This window comes from Drosophila navojoa, chromosome 4 (assembly GCF_054131105.1).
Source record: "Drosophila navojoa isolate 15081-1374.11 chromosome 4, UAZ_NAV_1.0, whole genome shotgun sequence".
NCBI lineage: Eukaryota > Metazoa > Arthropoda > Insecta > Diptera > Drosophilidae > Drosophila > Drosophila navojoa.
In genome coordinates, this window is record NC_142892.1 from 1943624 (window position 1) to 1959065 (window position 15442).

At 42.6% G+C, this 15442-nt stretch overlaps 5 protein-coding genes across 7 annotated transcripts; 3 read left to right on the forward strand and 2 right to left on the reverse strand.

Annotated features, from left to right (window-relative positions):
* The first annotated feature begins 220 nt into the window (after positions 1-220).
* On the forward strand, positions 221-3610 carry LOC108658737 (uncharacterized). The gene is made up of 2 exons (XM_018111387.3): positions 221-395; positions 486-3610. Exon 2 carries the CDS (start codon positions 491-493, stop codon positions 2849-2851), a length of 2361 nt encoding a protein of 786 aa, XP_017966876.2. The 5' UTR covers positions 221-395; positions 486-490; the 3' UTR covers positions 2852-3610.
* Positions 3569-6937, reverse strand: HIPP1 (HP1 and insulator partner protein 1). Of its 2 annotated transcripts, none has more exons than XM_030383618.2 (6): positions 5726-6937; positions 5160-5671; positions 4368-5104; positions 4086-4296; positions 3870-4019; positions 3569-3806 (listed from the first exon to the last, which is right to left on the reverse strand). In XM_030383618.2, the coding sequence occupies exons 1-6, from the start codon at positions 6789-6791 to the stop codon at positions 3657-3659; spliced, it is 2826 nt and encodes a 941-aa protein (XP_030239478.1). In that variant the 5' UTR covers positions 6792-6937; the 3' UTR covers positions 3569-3656. The 2 variants fall into 2 exon arrangements, with proteins under 2 accessions (XP_030239478.1, XP_089115904.1); XM_089259778.1 differs by having other exon boundaries at positions 4368-5082; positions 5144-5671.
* Positions 6938-7265: 328 nt separating this feature from the next.
* LOC108650380 (protein ST7 homolog) lies at positions 7266-9747 on the forward strand. The gene is made up of 2 exons (XM_030383624.2): positions 7266-7492; positions 7569-9747. Exons 1-2 carry the CDS (start codon positions 7354-7356, stop codon positions 9023-9025), a joined length of 1596 nt encoding a protein of 531 aa, XP_030239484.1. The 5' UTR covers positions 7266-7353; the 3' UTR covers positions 9026-9747.
* Positions 9722-12712, reverse strand: pst (pastrel). The gene is made up of 7 exons (XM_089259779.1): positions 12344-12712; positions 12082-12260; positions 11879-12013; positions 11243-11778; positions 11099-11188; positions 10866-11035; positions 9722-10669 (listed from the first exon to the last, which is right to left on the reverse strand). The coding sequence occupies exons 1-7, from the start codon at positions 12439-12441 to the stop codon at positions 9817-9819; spliced, it is 2061 nt and encodes a 686-aa protein (XP_089115905.1). The 5' UTR covers positions 12442-12712; the 3' UTR covers positions 9722-9816.
* Positions 12713-13373: 661 nt separating this feature from the next.
* NijA (Ninjurin A) lies at positions 13374-15378 on the forward strand. 2 transcript variants are annotated; one of them, XM_030383628.2, is made up of 4 exons: positions 13374-13774; positions 14349-14409; positions 14693-14985; positions 15051-15378. In XM_030383628.2, exons 1-4 carry the CDS (start codon positions 13703-13705, stop codon positions 15228-15230), a joined length of 606 nt encoding a protein of 201 aa, XP_030239488.1. In that variant the 5' UTR covers positions 13374-13702; the 3' UTR covers positions 15231-15378. The 2 variants fall into 2 exon arrangements, with proteins under 2 accessions (XP_030239488.1, XP_030239487.1); XM_030383627.2 differs by having other exon boundaries at positions 13381-13774; positions 14615-14985.
* Positions 15379-15442: the final 64 nt, after the last annotated feature.

Genomic DNA, 15442 nt, shown 5'->3' on the forward strand with positions numbered 1-15442 from the left:
AGACACAGCCTAAACTTATAAAACTTCCAACAGAAATGTATCATAATATTGCAGTAAGTAAACAAATTAATTTAGAATAATATAAATGAATTATAAAATATCACTTTGAGTAATATATTGCTTAAAAACCAAAATAATTAATGTCAGCTTGTCAGCGATACAATGTCAGCTTGGCGATACAAGTTTAAGCTTAAAAAATACTAAAACTTATTTATATCGTTTGTACCAATCGATAGCAGCTGCAAACTAAGAGCTTACAACACTCTTATTTGATTGTCAACGAAACGCGCTAACTTGAACGTTCTAATTCTTATTAAAAATATTTATACAAGCTAAAAACATTAGCTATGTGGATGATGCAAGTGAACAGCAATTGCTTGTGCCGTCAAACAAAGGTTAGTTGCTGTAGATGTCAAATAGTCGGAGAATATTTGGAATGCGCCGTTTAACTCGTATATTGGTTTATTGATTTTTCTCGGATTTAGCTAAAATGCTGCACACGGATTTACTGCCCAATCATCAAGGTATCTACACGCCGCTAAGTCAGGCAATGACCGATTCTGAATCCGATGAAGAAATTGAAATACATAACGCTAATAAGCATCGACTCCAGCATCAGCTACACCAGCAACAATTGCAACTGCAACAGCAGCAATCGCAGCTGCAACAACAGCAACAATTTCAATTGCAACAACAGCAACAACAACGCAATCGCATTCGTATACCACCTAATACATTAGCTTTAAAGTCGCCACATACACAGTCGAAGCAACAGCAGCATCAACAAAGACAGCAGCAACAGCAACAGCAACAATTTAACAACAGCAACTGCAGCAGCTACACCACCAATATGCAAAACACATTTCGCTCAGTTATGCTCAGTGATTTGGGCAGCAACGCCGCCAGCAATGTGGGCGTTGAGTTCTCAAATTTTGGTGCCGAATACGAAACGAATGCGGATAATGTCGCCATATTGGGTCATCAATCGGATCAATCAGAATTCAAGCGGTCGCCCATGTCCACGAAGAGACGTTGCTGCTTCATAGCCTCGCTGCTGCTCTGTCTGTTCGCTGTGGTCGGCTTCGTTTGGATCGTTCCCTGTGGCCCAGCAGATGGCACTGGAGTTTGTCCAGCGCCCGTGGATCGTCAAAAGACTCGCAATTGGTTTAAGAACTACACCAAAATCGAGCTGAGAGGTGGAGTTAATGTCGTCGCTGGTTTACGTGCCTGGGAGAACAATTTGATATTTTTATATCGTGGCGATGTTTTCTTTCCGGACTCACGTCCCAACAATCATAAGCGCAATGGCATAATCTCACTGATTGGCAGCTCCGGCGATGTAGCATGGTACGATGAGACAGTGGATGAACCCGTGGCCATTGACTGCACCTTACTCGACGTGGATCTCAATGGCAAGCCGGATTGCTTGGTCATCGAAGAATACGGCGAAGTGGGTGCTATTAATTCGGGAAGCGGCGAATGGCACTGGCGCTTCAAGGATCATGCTGCACAGAAGCTAAATGCGCACGACTTTCCACTGATACTGCCCGATATTGATGGCGATGGCGTGTTGGATATATTGTTGATATCCAGTCTCTCGCTGGAGCAGCGCACCAAGACGCTTATCCAGCAGCAACAGCCAAAGCAAACGCAACAACAACTCGAAGCACGCAACGTGCTGCGTCTGTTGTCAGGTCGTCGAGGTCGACCCATTGGCGAGGGCTTTCGCATACACGACTGCCAGAAGCTCAGCCGTCTGCAGCTGAACGTCAACAACAACATCAGCTACAGCTGCACCTCCAGCACAGATCAGCCGCCGCAACAGCGCTTCAAGAGTCTCGCCGAGCTGTATGCGCTCATCACCAACAAATCGCTGATGGGTCGACGTCTGATGCCCGCCTCCAAGATTGCTCAGCATCGCAAGCAAATGGATACACAGCGCAATGTTTATCTGCTCAGTGGCAGGGAGCTGATCCTCGAGAATCGTGGCAAATGCCCCGACTGCAATGTCACGTTGCAGCTGAGCGAAATGCGCGATGGTCGCCGGCATATGCTGTACAATCAGACGGAAACCGCAATGTACGGCATGGCGCCAGCTCAGTGGCACTTCAAGAACAGCAAGTCAAAGGTGTCCGGATTCGTCATCAAGTTCTGGAAGTGGATCAGCGAAGTCAAGGCAAAATCACCGCCGGCGAGCAACAGCAACAACGTGGACAAGATGAACAACTACACCAACAGCAGCAGCAGCACTAGCGCCAAAAATCTGAATAGCATAAAGGAAAAGGATAAGAACAAGGATAAGATATACTCAAAGAACCAGCAGCAACAGCAACAACAACAACACCAGCAGCAGCAGCAGCAAAAGAAGCAACAACAGCAGCAGCAACAACGGCTTAAAAGGGATTCACTCACTCATCAATTTCCCGCCGAGCATGAGGAATTCGATCTGTTCCATCCGATACAAAAACGTGAAACGTTTCGAAATCAGAGCAAATCCGTTGCCGGCCTGATGAAGAACTATAAAATGCAGATGATAACTGAAACAGTTATATTGGTATTATTCATTGGCGCCGATACGCGCATCGTGAACACCTCACAGAGCAACATCATCCAGTTCTGTCGCAGCGATCGGAACGAAATGATCTGTCAGCCAGACTTGCTAAACCAAGAGAACTCCATGCTGATCGCAGATCTTGATACGGATGGCTCACAGGAATTGGTCTCGTACATGTCCACGTTTGTGAAGCCCAGCGAATATCCGTACACTGACTATAAACTGATCAGCTATGTGCGATTGCTGCGCATCCAATCCGAGCTGCCTGCCTATTACGAGCAGGAAAAACTGAACTAGGTGAAGGGGTCGAACGGGATGACCAGGGAGGGGAGGCAGCAGCAGCTGGAGGAGATGTGCATTTATAATTCACTACATTAGCCACAAGAGATTCAGTACTTAGTAGTTAAATTGCTAGCGTTGCATTGACAACATAACGTTTATAATTAACAATTAATAATTGTACTATACTATTATAATAATTATATAAAATAGTGAAACTTTTCTAGTCTCAAATAAAGCATTCGATGGCAATAGCAATTTCTAAATTGGTATAAATGAAAATATCATGCAGGCAATAACTAAAGTACGCAAAATTAAAATAGATGGATTAGAAGTAGATCGATGGGGATCAAGTTCTATATCTATCGGAAGGTTTATGAGACTGTATAGATGGGAAACGAAGTACACGATATCTTAAAACCAAAATATGTACATGAAGAGCCTACTAAATATTAAAATCATAAAATATTAGAAAAAATATTCACTATAGATTCGAATATCAAAATAAATTGAAAAATTTACTTAATAATCAAAGAAAATTACATGTCAAAAGACTAAAAAGAAATTATAATATAAAAGCTCTTGTGAGTCAAATGAGGCCCCAAATCGATTTGAGCTCAATTCATTTACAATTACGATGCAGTTTGCTGATTTCGTAACCTAATCAGAATAGAGAGTTATGTTGAATCTAAATTTAGCTAGTTACGAAATTTCGCAGGTTTTATTAATTGTTCATTTTCGTTTTTTTTTTTTTTTTCTGAATTTTTTCTAAAAGAACATACTACCCTTTGATAGGTAGCTTGAGGGGAGCTTAACAACAATCTTAAAATTCCACATCGTTAACATAACGCTTGTAGTTGGCCTGAAAATTGGCCGATAACCATTGGTCAGTTATGATCTTAAACTCAGCTTCGAGGCGTTGCAGAGACGCCGTATTGACCGTTTGGTTTAGCTTCTTGAGTGAGCGATAGTGCTGTAAGAGTAGATGAAAGTTATTCAATTTTGTATTCATAATGATTCAGGTGCATTCACCCACCTCTGCTGTGGTATTGGAAATGAGTTTAGCCACTGCCAGAGCCTCTTCGTTTACGCTTCGCGCTTTGCAGGTTTTGTTAATAAAGCTGCTCGGTGAATCAATCACGTCCGACGTGTGCAAACGCTCGCCCAGCAAAAACAAACGCGTTTCCTGGAAGAAGACAGACAAATACAATTAACAATGAAAATTAAGTATAAATTATATATTAAGACCTACAACTTGTGTGGTGATCTTTTGGTGTTTGTGCCAGAAGGCATAGCCCTCCGGGAGCTGTCCTAGCTTTGCATAGTTCGTCTCAAAGCAACAATCGTCGGCAGCCAAAACATAGTCGAACAACGGCAATTGCATGACGCCCAAATTCTTCAGGTTGCCGACAATGCCAGCGATCAAAGGCTTGGGGAATGTAGCCAAAGTGCGCAGATATGTTCTATTGGAAGATAAGTTAGACATTAAAGTATTTGTAGTTAGAATATATAGTCAGAATAATCTGTAACTCACTTTAAAACCAATGCCAATTGTGTGGCACTATTTTTACGCTTCTCAAGCGGGGCAGCCAACAGCTCCTGGCAATCGATTCCCTGACAGAATTGCTGGCCCTGCACGCTGAGCAGCACTGTATTGCAATCGTTGCTTTTGGCCAATTTGTTTAGAATTTCGTTGAGCTTTTGCAACAATTGCACTTTGTATGTGAAGCCCGATTTGCTCATCTGCGTATTGATCACCAGTTGAGTAACTTTCTCCAGCTTATGCAACGTCACCAGCTCCAATTTAGCCGTCTTCAACTCCTTCGCCTGCAATGTTCCTTTTTTAAGATCATTAGCCAGCGTTTGGGGTGCTGCGGCTCCATCGCTTCTTTGGTTCGCTTTATTCTCTGGCTTCAGGAATATAAACGACGGATCCACTGTTGCTGTATCGGACGCATCGTCTGATAAATTCGCCACTGTGGCGGGCTTATTATCCAATGATGAGCGATTTGCAGAGGCATTGCTTGAGTACGAGCTATTGGAGCGTCGGCGCATTATCATGGATTCCTCACTGGCACGCTGCTTGTATACATAATCCCAGGAGTCGGATGGACGTGGCTTTGCTGCCTTTGTGAAGACGGCTTCAACGGCAGCTGAGTTATTGCCCGTCTCTTTTCGCTTTCCGGCTTTAGGTGGGGTTTCCTTTTTAGTGGGCGTGGGAGTGCTCGTAGGTTCGACTGCAGTTGCAGCTGCATTTGCTGCTTTTTGTAGCTGCAAAGGAATGTTTTAAAATACTAAATAAACTTGTACAATTTCTGTAGCTTACTCTGCCAGTCAGTGTTAGCGATCGCTTGCGCATCAGCGGTTTGTTGGCCGACTCGCCGCCGCTTAGCTCTCGCTGCTCACGCTCTACTGCTTGCATCATATTGGCGGCGCCCTCATCGCCCATCAGTCGATCAATTTCGCTCACTTTCTTCTTCTTGGCCTGGCTGCCTGCCCCATTAGGCACATTCGGTGTTTGTGAGCGACGTTTGGATGGCGAAGCGACATTCGATTCGGCCAATTTGGCGGGTGTGACAGAACGTTTAGCAGACACCTTCGGCGGCTCTTTCGGTGTTAAAGGTCGTGCCTTTTTTGACACGACTTCTGTATTGCTTGCTTTAGCACTCGCTGCTGTTGTTGTACTTATAGTTGTTACGGTTGATATAGTTGTTTGTACATTTGTTGTTGCATTCGGATTGGGCTTTGGACTTGCATACTGCGCAAAGGACTTTTGCGTTTCAGGCACATCTGGATCCCATATAATTTTGCGTTTTATAATACGAGTTCTCTTGAAACCTAGAAACATTATATTCGATTAATTGCCATAACCTTTTTATATAGAACTCTTACCTGTGGTTTCCAAATTGTTGATGGGCTGCTCAGCAGGGGGTTTTGGCTTTTCCAGGCCTCTTGGTTGAACGGATTTCAGCATTACCTTTACACTGCCCAGCATATGTGGCACCTCTATTGTTGATTTGGCCTTCTTGACGAGCGGCTTCTTTGAGGCAGGCATTTCGTTGGTAACTGCATTGGAGTTGGATGCTGTTTCGCTGCTACTATCATACTCGTTCCAATCATCATTCAGCGAACTGATTATATCTTGGGGCTTTTGCTGCTGCTGCTCTTTTTGCTTGTTGTTCGCCAACTCTTTGCGACGCATTTTATTAGCCTTCAGATCGGCCATTTGCTCCAGTGCCACAGCTCTGGCTTGCTCCGGAGAAAGTTTAGTCTTACCCACAGCAAATTTGGAGTTGGGTTTCAAGGCACTTGCACTGCTTTTTGTAGTTAACAACAACTCAGGACTGGGCCCACTAACATTGTCTCCATCATCGATTTCCATGATCTCATATTGCCCCTCACCCTCGATTGTAACACCAACATTATCCAGTTCAGCTAACGCCACCTCAATGCTGGCCTTTTTTGGCTTATCTGTTTGCTCTTGCTCCTGCTCCTGATCGGTACCCTTTAGCAGAGCAATCAGATCAACTTCCTCCAATGTCGTTGCTGGCTCTGACTCCTCGTTGGCATGCTCCTTGATAACAGGAGTGCAATGTTTAGCCTTTCCTAGATCATCTTTGAGTTGACCATCTTGGCTGCTCCCGCTTCCATTTTCTGATTTGCTGCCCGCTTCAACGTTCCCTTCTGCCTTCTTCTCATCATCTTGGCCTGATTCTGTGCAATGCTGTATGTTGTGCATTTTAGCTATTTCCTGCTCCAATGAGTTCAACTCATCAAGCTTATCAGCTTTTACCCCAACATCGTCACTCAAAATTTTCTTTTCCTCATGTTTGGATTCCAATGCGACCGCTTTTTCTTCTTTTGCTTCTTCTTCCTTTACTATGCTGTTTGTTTCTGATGCTTCTGCCACATTTTGCTTCTGCTGGACATCTACATCTGTGTCATTAACTTCGGCCATATCCCAAGTGCTGTAATTTATCTGTTAATTTAGTTACGTTTTTAAATTCCTATGCACTTGACCAATTTTTTAATATTCTCCGTTTTTCATGCACTTGCTGCAACAGCGGCCATTTTATAGTGATGAATTTACTATTAACAAATATATCCGATATGCAGGAAATATATCGGAAAATTTGGTCACCCTTTGAAAGATACGTTGAAATACTAGCAGTGAAATAATGATATCGATAGTTGACAGCGATGATTTTGACAGCTCTAGTCGCTACCCCCCACACCACTCCGATGAATACTTTATAGAAAAAAATCTCATCTGCAGCCAGGATAAATGCTGATTGATAAGAGGGGTAAATTTGTTTATTTTCACGCGCTGTTTAAATAAGAAAAGACACATAGACAGCATCAACTGAGCAGCAATTGTTTAAGCATTAGCGACAAACACTACAACCCGCTCGATCGTGGCGGCGACAACAGTAACAACAACAACAACAACAGCCAAAAGCTAAACGGCAAAATATACAAAAATTGTGTCCCAAATTTTTGCTGGCAAGACGGACGAAAGGATGTGGGACTCCTCAATGTTCTTGAGCACATTGACGCCCAAGTTTTATGTGGCACTAACTGGCACTTCTAGCCTTATATCAGGGCTAATACTTATTTTCGAATGGTGGTATTTTCGCAAATACGGCACCTCGTTCATAGGTAAGTTTTTCTTGTTCTTTCTTCTTCTTTAAATTGTAGAATTTTTGCATAAATTTGAAAATTTGTTGTCTTTCAGAGCAAGTATCGATCAATCACATTAGCCCCTGGATTAATGGCAATGATGCGCAATCGGATAATGGCAGCAGCAGCAGCAGCAGTGGTTCCAGCAGCAGCAGCAATGGTGGCTGTGGCTCAAATGGTGGAGCAGGTGGTGCGGGTGCCAATTCCAATTCGGGCAACAGCTCGGGCACACCTGAGTGTAAAGTGTGGCGCAATCCATTGAATCTCTTCCGTGGCGCTGAGTACCAACGCTTCTTTTGGGCCACCAGCAAGGAGCCATTGACCTACTATGATATGAATCTGAGTGCCCAGGATCATCAAACGTTCTTCACTTGCGAGGGCGATGCTGGCAAAGAGGAGTATGAAATCATGCAAACAGCGTGGCGTGAACGCAATCCCATGCAGCGCATCAAGTCGGCACATAATGCGCTTGAAATTAATGCGGAATGTGCACCTGCCTACATACTCCTAGCCGAGGAGGAGGCTATGACCATATTGGAGGCGGAGAAGATACTCAAGACAGCACTCAAAGTAGCCGAAATTAATTATAGGAAGTCGCAGGCGACACAGCACCAGGGCTCCATAGCGGATGGCGTCCATCGCAGGGATACGAATGTGTTGATCTACATCAAGCGTCGCCTGGCCATGTGTGCCCGGAAACTCGGCAAACTGAAGGAGGCGGCCAAAATGTTTCGCGATCTAACAAAGGAGATACCCTCGATCATGAGTGTGCTGAACATACATGAGAACTTGATTGAGACACTGCTCGAGATGCAGGCATACGCCGATTGCCAAACGATCCTTGCCAAGTACGATGATATTTCGCTGCCCAAATCGGCGACAATTTGTTATACAGCCGCATTGCTTAAGGCGCGCGCCGTTGCTGATAAATTCTCACCCGATATTGCATCGAAGCGTGGCCTGAGTCCGGCTGAGATGAGCGCCGTTGAAGCCATACATCGTGCGGTTGAATTCAATCCGCATGTGCCCAAATATTTGCTGGAGACAAAGCCATTGATACTGCCGCCGGAGCATATATTGAAGCGTGGCGACTCGGAAGCCTTGGCGTATGCGTTCTTCCATTTGAAGCACTGGAAACAAGTGGAGGGGGCATTGAATCTGTTGCATTGCACCTGGGAGGGCACATTCCGTATGCTGCCGCATCCATTGGAGCGCGGACATCTCTTCTATCCATATCCGACGTGCACCGAGTGCGCCGATCGTGAGCTGCTGCCGGCCTTCCATGAGGTCTCCGTCTACCCGAAAAAGGAATTACCCTTCTTCATCCTATTCACGGCTGGTCTCTGCTCATTCACGGCTCTATTAGCCCTGCTCACGCACCAGTATCCGGAGCCAATGGGGCTGCTGGCACAGACCGTACTTACCTGGATATTGTATCCGATACAGTTGCTCAAGGAGCGCATCGAGGCATTTTGGCCGTGCAATTTGCTCCAGCAATTGTCGCGTGTTTAATTTAGCTAAAACGAATGCCACAACGCACACACACACACACACACACACACACACGCTCTCTCGACACTTACACACAGACACACTTACACTTACACCGACAACACACACATCCCACTCAAAATAAAATAGGGCATCACAAGGATTAGGCATCCAAAGTTTTACCCCAAAACAAATTAAGTCAACTACAAAAACAAAAACATGCATATACATACTTATAAACATATATATATATATATATATATATATATATATATATATATATATATATATATATATATATATATATATATATATATACATATATATATATATATATATATATATATATATATATATATATATATATATATATATATATATATATATATATATGAACATATATATTTTGGATCTTTGTCTGTGTTTCGTGCAAAATAATAAAACAAACAAGTATGAATGAATGAATGCTCAGCTCTTTCATGCAAACTCGTTCCTATAGCTATACAAGGCATACATACAGATAGATATAGATATATATCTCTCAGTTCAGAGATCGGATCAACATTTTCGACAGCAATCCATCCAGTAGAGCATATAGACAGCATGCACCTCATTATTAGCTGATGTAATGTGTGTGCTTTGTATTTTCCTCATTTTAAGTTTTTATTTTATATAATTAGTTTTACATTTTACAAGATAACAAAAGCAAATACAAAATTGAATATTTGAATATTTATTTAAAATGTTTATTTTTATTCCTTTAATTTGTGTTAAGCTCTTTGTGCCTTGGTTTCTTTCGCTTTGTGCCCAGTTTATAGATCACATATGCTATAGTAGCCCGGACAGACATCGCACTTCTTGGGCGAGTCATTACTATTCGGATTTAGTGACAAAAAGTAGTTGCGAGCAGCGGCCAATATATCGGAAACATTGTCATGCAGCTCCGTAATCGTATATCCGCTGTAATAGTCCAAAACTCTTGTACCAATTTGATAGAGCACCGTTTCGCTGGCCAGATAGAAATGCAGTACATCATATAGATCTTGCCACATATCTTGCATGAATATTTCCGTCATATTCAGTACGAATCTCATTCCAGCCTCTGGCAGAACATCCGCCAAGGAGAGCAGAGCTGTTTCGAAGCTCTCCGCATTCACAATATGCTCGAATATCGATGGTCCATAGCTGGAAAGGGCGATCCTGACGCCATCGCACACCAGACTGCTGAGCCTCAATATATCAATGCCTTCGCCATAATTGCTGTGCGTTCGGTCCAATTGATTGGCGAGCGATGGATTTGTTGGTGCGCTTAGCCAGGCATCACCTCTGAGGGCTGCGGCCGGAATAGATCGCACTCCATTCACTTTGTGGCTCTCTGGAATTGACTGCGTCACCTTGCCTAGCACATCGGGTCCCTTATTGTGCTGCAAGTTAGCTCGCAGTTCGGCTCCTGTGGTCTTCACCTCGTTGTTCAATATCAATCCCGTGCCATCCGCAGCGAAGGTGGGTCGAATGCCTTTCTGGTTCAACTGCTTATTGATCTTGTAGAGATCATTGAACTCCTTGCGTGAGGGCATCTCGTTCACATTGCGAATGATGTCCAGCTTGCCCGTTGAAGCGCCGCGTGTGCGAATCGTCTCCTTTGACAATTTGTCAAACATACGCCTGCAATGGAGAGATTAAATACAATTTCAAATTAGTTAAATAAAGGGGAATTCCCCTTTCACATTGTAAATCGTATGTCATAGATTAGATTGTCAAACAGGAAGCCATTTTAATAGCCTATTAGGTAATTGCATTAAATGCAATAGAAAGATTAGAAGGTACAATCTCAGTTAAGATAATGTATGTATGTATGTACCTCTGTCGATTGCTCAGCGTCTGGCGATAGGTGCCAATCCTATTATTGGACGTCTCACTGATTATGGTCGACGCGAGCTTGAAGTTGTAGACACTGTGCGTGAACAGCACCAGTGAAGCGGACAGTTGCAGAGCGTCCATGGCCGAGATATCGTCGCCATCCATGTATTTCTGCAGGAAATCATAAAGACATTATATAAAGCAAATATGAGCGAAATCAAATGAATGTCTAACCAAGACCAGATCGACTATGCCGTTGGCCAAGCCCGTTCCTGATATCATAATGCTGGAGATGTTCATGCCGTTGACCGTCAGCTGGGTGATCTGTGAAGCAAGCCAATTACCCAGCTGTTTAGGTATGCTATTTGGAATACTTACGGCTCCCACTTCCCTGCCCGCATTGGTTGCAGCAGTCAGCAAGGTTGTCGCGCCTGCTGCACCCAAGGCCACTGTGCCGCCTCCTACGCCCAGCCAGTGATTGCGGGCCGTGCGATTGGTTATGCTAATCGATTGTTCGTGGGTGCCGCGATCAACCAACTGGGAGGCTGACCGACCCAGCCCATAGCCGCCACAGACCATAGCCGCGAGCCCGGCAGCGGCCATAACTGGGCCAGCGATAGGCACAGCCAGTAAGCCCAATAGTGGCACACTAGCTGCTGCCAGGCCAGTGACAGCCGTCGTCGTATCCATGGCATTGAGCACCTGTCTCCTGGTAGTTGAGACTGGCGTTAGCCATGTCTCCAACTGAACCACATTATTGATCAGATTGTAGACACCTCGTCGTGGCGCCACCATGATACCCTTGGGCAACTCATTATTCTCCACATAGGCCATCCAGTTCTGATACACCCGACCCTGATCGTCCACAAAGACCATGCAGCAATCGGAGCTATTTGTGCTATCTTCGCTGATTGCTGAAATCATTAGATTATACATTCAGTTAGGCCACACAACGTGGATGTTGATTCATCGATCATGCGAGCGTCTTAGAGATGACTCATTTTTTAAACTTACAAACGCAACGCCGTACACGAACAACGGGATGACAGGACCATTCTGTAGCAATTGCTGCTTTCGTATGGTCCGTTTCATCGGTGGCAACCATGACATAGAAGATGGACGTGAGCGACTGCCGATTGCAGTATTTACCTGCAATGACAAACAGACATATCAAGGATGCACTCTATCCCTATCCGTATCAAGAAGCGAACACTTACGCTGCGACCAAATGGCATTGAAAAAAGTCTCGCGCAGATCTTCATTGGCAGCTTTTTGTTTTTGTACCTTAGCTTCTGCTTTTGCTCTCTCCTCTTCCGTCAGTCCGGCCGGCACAACGGGATCCTGTATTAAATTCTTGATTTTTAACTTCAAAATATGTGCCTGATTGACGGATAAGCTTTGAAAATTGCAAAAGGTATATTAGCGATAAGCGTATTGCGTTTCTACACACAATTTGAAACCTAATTGCGCACTACTTACAGATCCCAAATAATTTCATTGGCATATCCGAGGGACTCGGCAAAGGTTTGCTGCACCTCACGTATACTGCGCCTATTATTTGAAGCTTGTACTGCCATTATTGCAACTCTCACAACCACTCCTTACTAAGTTTTAATCGGGAATGAGCTCTTGGTCTGGGAAGCACATGCTTATATTCCGGCGATCACCTCATTTTGCATGTGAATCAATTGTTAGCGATGGCATTCGAACCGAAAATATGATCAATACGCAGTGTTGTGATTAGTTTGTAATCGATGTTTGCATAGGACAGCTTTGACTCATGGCACTTATCGAATAAGTTGAATTGAAACATCCGTTAAAGCTGCATGTTTATCTATGTAAATCAAATTGAACAGGAACTAAACTGTTTTTGACATTTACATACATACACATCTCAGCACTCTATAGACGCGATTTCTGCAAGTAAATATAAATACAAAAAGGCGCACAACATACTTTAATAACATATAGATAAAAAATACATATGTACATATGTATATGTATGTATGTACAATCATAACATATTCAGACCGGTTTTTGACGTAGCCAAAAATACCACAAATCGTGTTTATATTTTGAACGGTCTTTCTTTGATTCTGTGACGTTGAACTTGGCATTAATTTCTTTTGGCAACGACTCTGACGGTCAGTTGCCCCCATGCATGACTCAGTTTGTGACATTTCCCCAAATTTCTATTATTTCCCTGAATTATCTATCTCTTACTAAAATCTATGACTGCACGCAAATCAATTGCATTAATGCACCTACATACATATGTACATACATTTTTTGGTTCTCAGAAATCGTTCATATACTATAGATTGCCATTATAAAAGTATAATTTCCCCTGGTATGGCATACGTGTGTATGCCTTTAGCATGTTCGGTTGCGAGAGAGCTTTTTCCCGCAGTCAAGTACCACAAAAGAATCGAGAGAGAGTTACAGTTTTAAAAAATCCAATAGATGAATTGAGAGGGAGGGAGCGAGCGAATAATTCATGCCGCCACACAACTGGACATTAAACAGGTACCGCTCCAAGAGAGAGTGAGAAAGAGAGAGAGAGTGGAGCGAGTGAATAATCGTGTAATGCAGCGAATTCGCCTTGCTTTGAGATGGGGCTATGTACCGAAAGTCTATGTCTCTGTCCGAACAGTTGTTTAGCCAATAGCGTACGAGGCGGTTGTAAAGCGCTCGCAAATTTTCGCTCGAAGAGATTTTTATCATTTGTGTTCGCGCAGAAACACGAAGAGCAGCATAAACGGATAAAACAAACAAAGAAAAACGTTCATCATTAAAATTCTTGCCGATCTCAAGTGAAGACGCTCATCAATTGTAGAAATGAGCAATCTACAGCATATAACGCTTGAGATGGATCAAGTGGGCAATACGAAAACTCCAGCTAAAAATCAAGTAAGTTTTTATACGGCTTTTACATTTGCATACCAATAACAAAAATTGGTATTAACACTAACAAAGCGCGGGAAAGCAGCGTATAAACTGTTTACATTGTTTTTTTTGACTGAAACATCAATCAAATATATGTACATACATATGTATATTAGAATAACAATTAGGAACTATATACATATAGATGTATATGTGTATGTATGTATATAAAGTCTAGCGAGATTTAGCTGATAATTAAAGTGCACACATTGTTTGGGGAAATATATTGGAGAAGTGGAGAAAATAAAAACCCTGATTAGTCACTCTCTGGACCAAATTATGAATCGCTGAGATTGAATTGGGAAATACATAATCATATATGGGACATACAGAAGTGAAATTATCAGCCTTTATGACGGAAGCTTTGGTAAATAATATAAATATATTTGCATTTGATTAGCTTTGTAAACAAAGCGCAAAAATCACGGTCGCATTTATTGCAGCTATAATATAATAAGTTTTATATAATTACATTAAATCTTAAATATGAAATTTAATTAAGATTATTCGTACTATTTTTATGTATTTTTATTTAAAGGTTAATCACAATGAGGGCTTGGACGATATAGATGGACGTAAAGGGCGCATACCTCGAGCAGGTTTGTAATTTCCATCATTTATTCAGACCTAAAGCTAACTCAACTATAACTTAATCATTCATTATTTCAATGCTCTCTCACCAATCTGTGCTCTAAAATAAACATTTTCAACTTTGCGCCCGTAACAAATAATTGTGTAAGATGCTTCTATATATCTATCAACACATAACTTCGTAATACTGAATGCCAAATCTGTTCAATACAGTACCTGAAATCGATGATGATGATGATGAACGTCCTTCTGCGAATGGCTTTAATGCGGGCGTGGATGATGGTCTGCTAGGTAATGGAGACGAGAATTTCCGCCCCAATTTACCCCAACCGAATGGTGGCCGCCGTCCTAGCTTTACATTTCCAGGCTATGATGGTCCCGGCTTTGTGACCATCAATGGTGTGGACACGCCCATACCGGATGTGAATGCCTATCAGCATAAGAAGACGCTAGCTCAGGGTATGATGGATCTGGCGCTGCTCTCGGCCAATGCGAATCAGCTGCGTTATGTACTGGAAACGAATCGACAGCATCCGTACTTTTATCCCAGCTTAATTTTTATATCATTAAGCATTATATTTCAGGTACATATATGCGTATTGCCAAATTTGTATTTCGTTTATTTATTGACGCTTTGTGTTCGTTTCAGATTGCAGTCGGCGTTGGCCTTATATGGAATGGCAGATACAATATTAAGGATGAACGCGAAATATGTCGTGCGAACAAAATTAATAATTATACAGTCATCGGCATATTTATTGTGACCGTTATCAACGTTTTAATATCTGCTTTTGCTGTGGCCGAAGCCACGCCTCCAACTACAACGTAGCGTGATATTATCGAATTCATTTTTTACTCTACAAATTGTATATTTTTAGGCCAATACTCACAACACTTTCATTTTCAAAATTCATATTTCTCACTCGTATATATTAGTGCTATTGTGATAATAAAACAAAATGAATCTAAAAAGTGAATTTTCTCTTAAATACTTTGAACTCAGCGCCATAGTTATCGAGCTTTCAATCGATACTTTGGTTA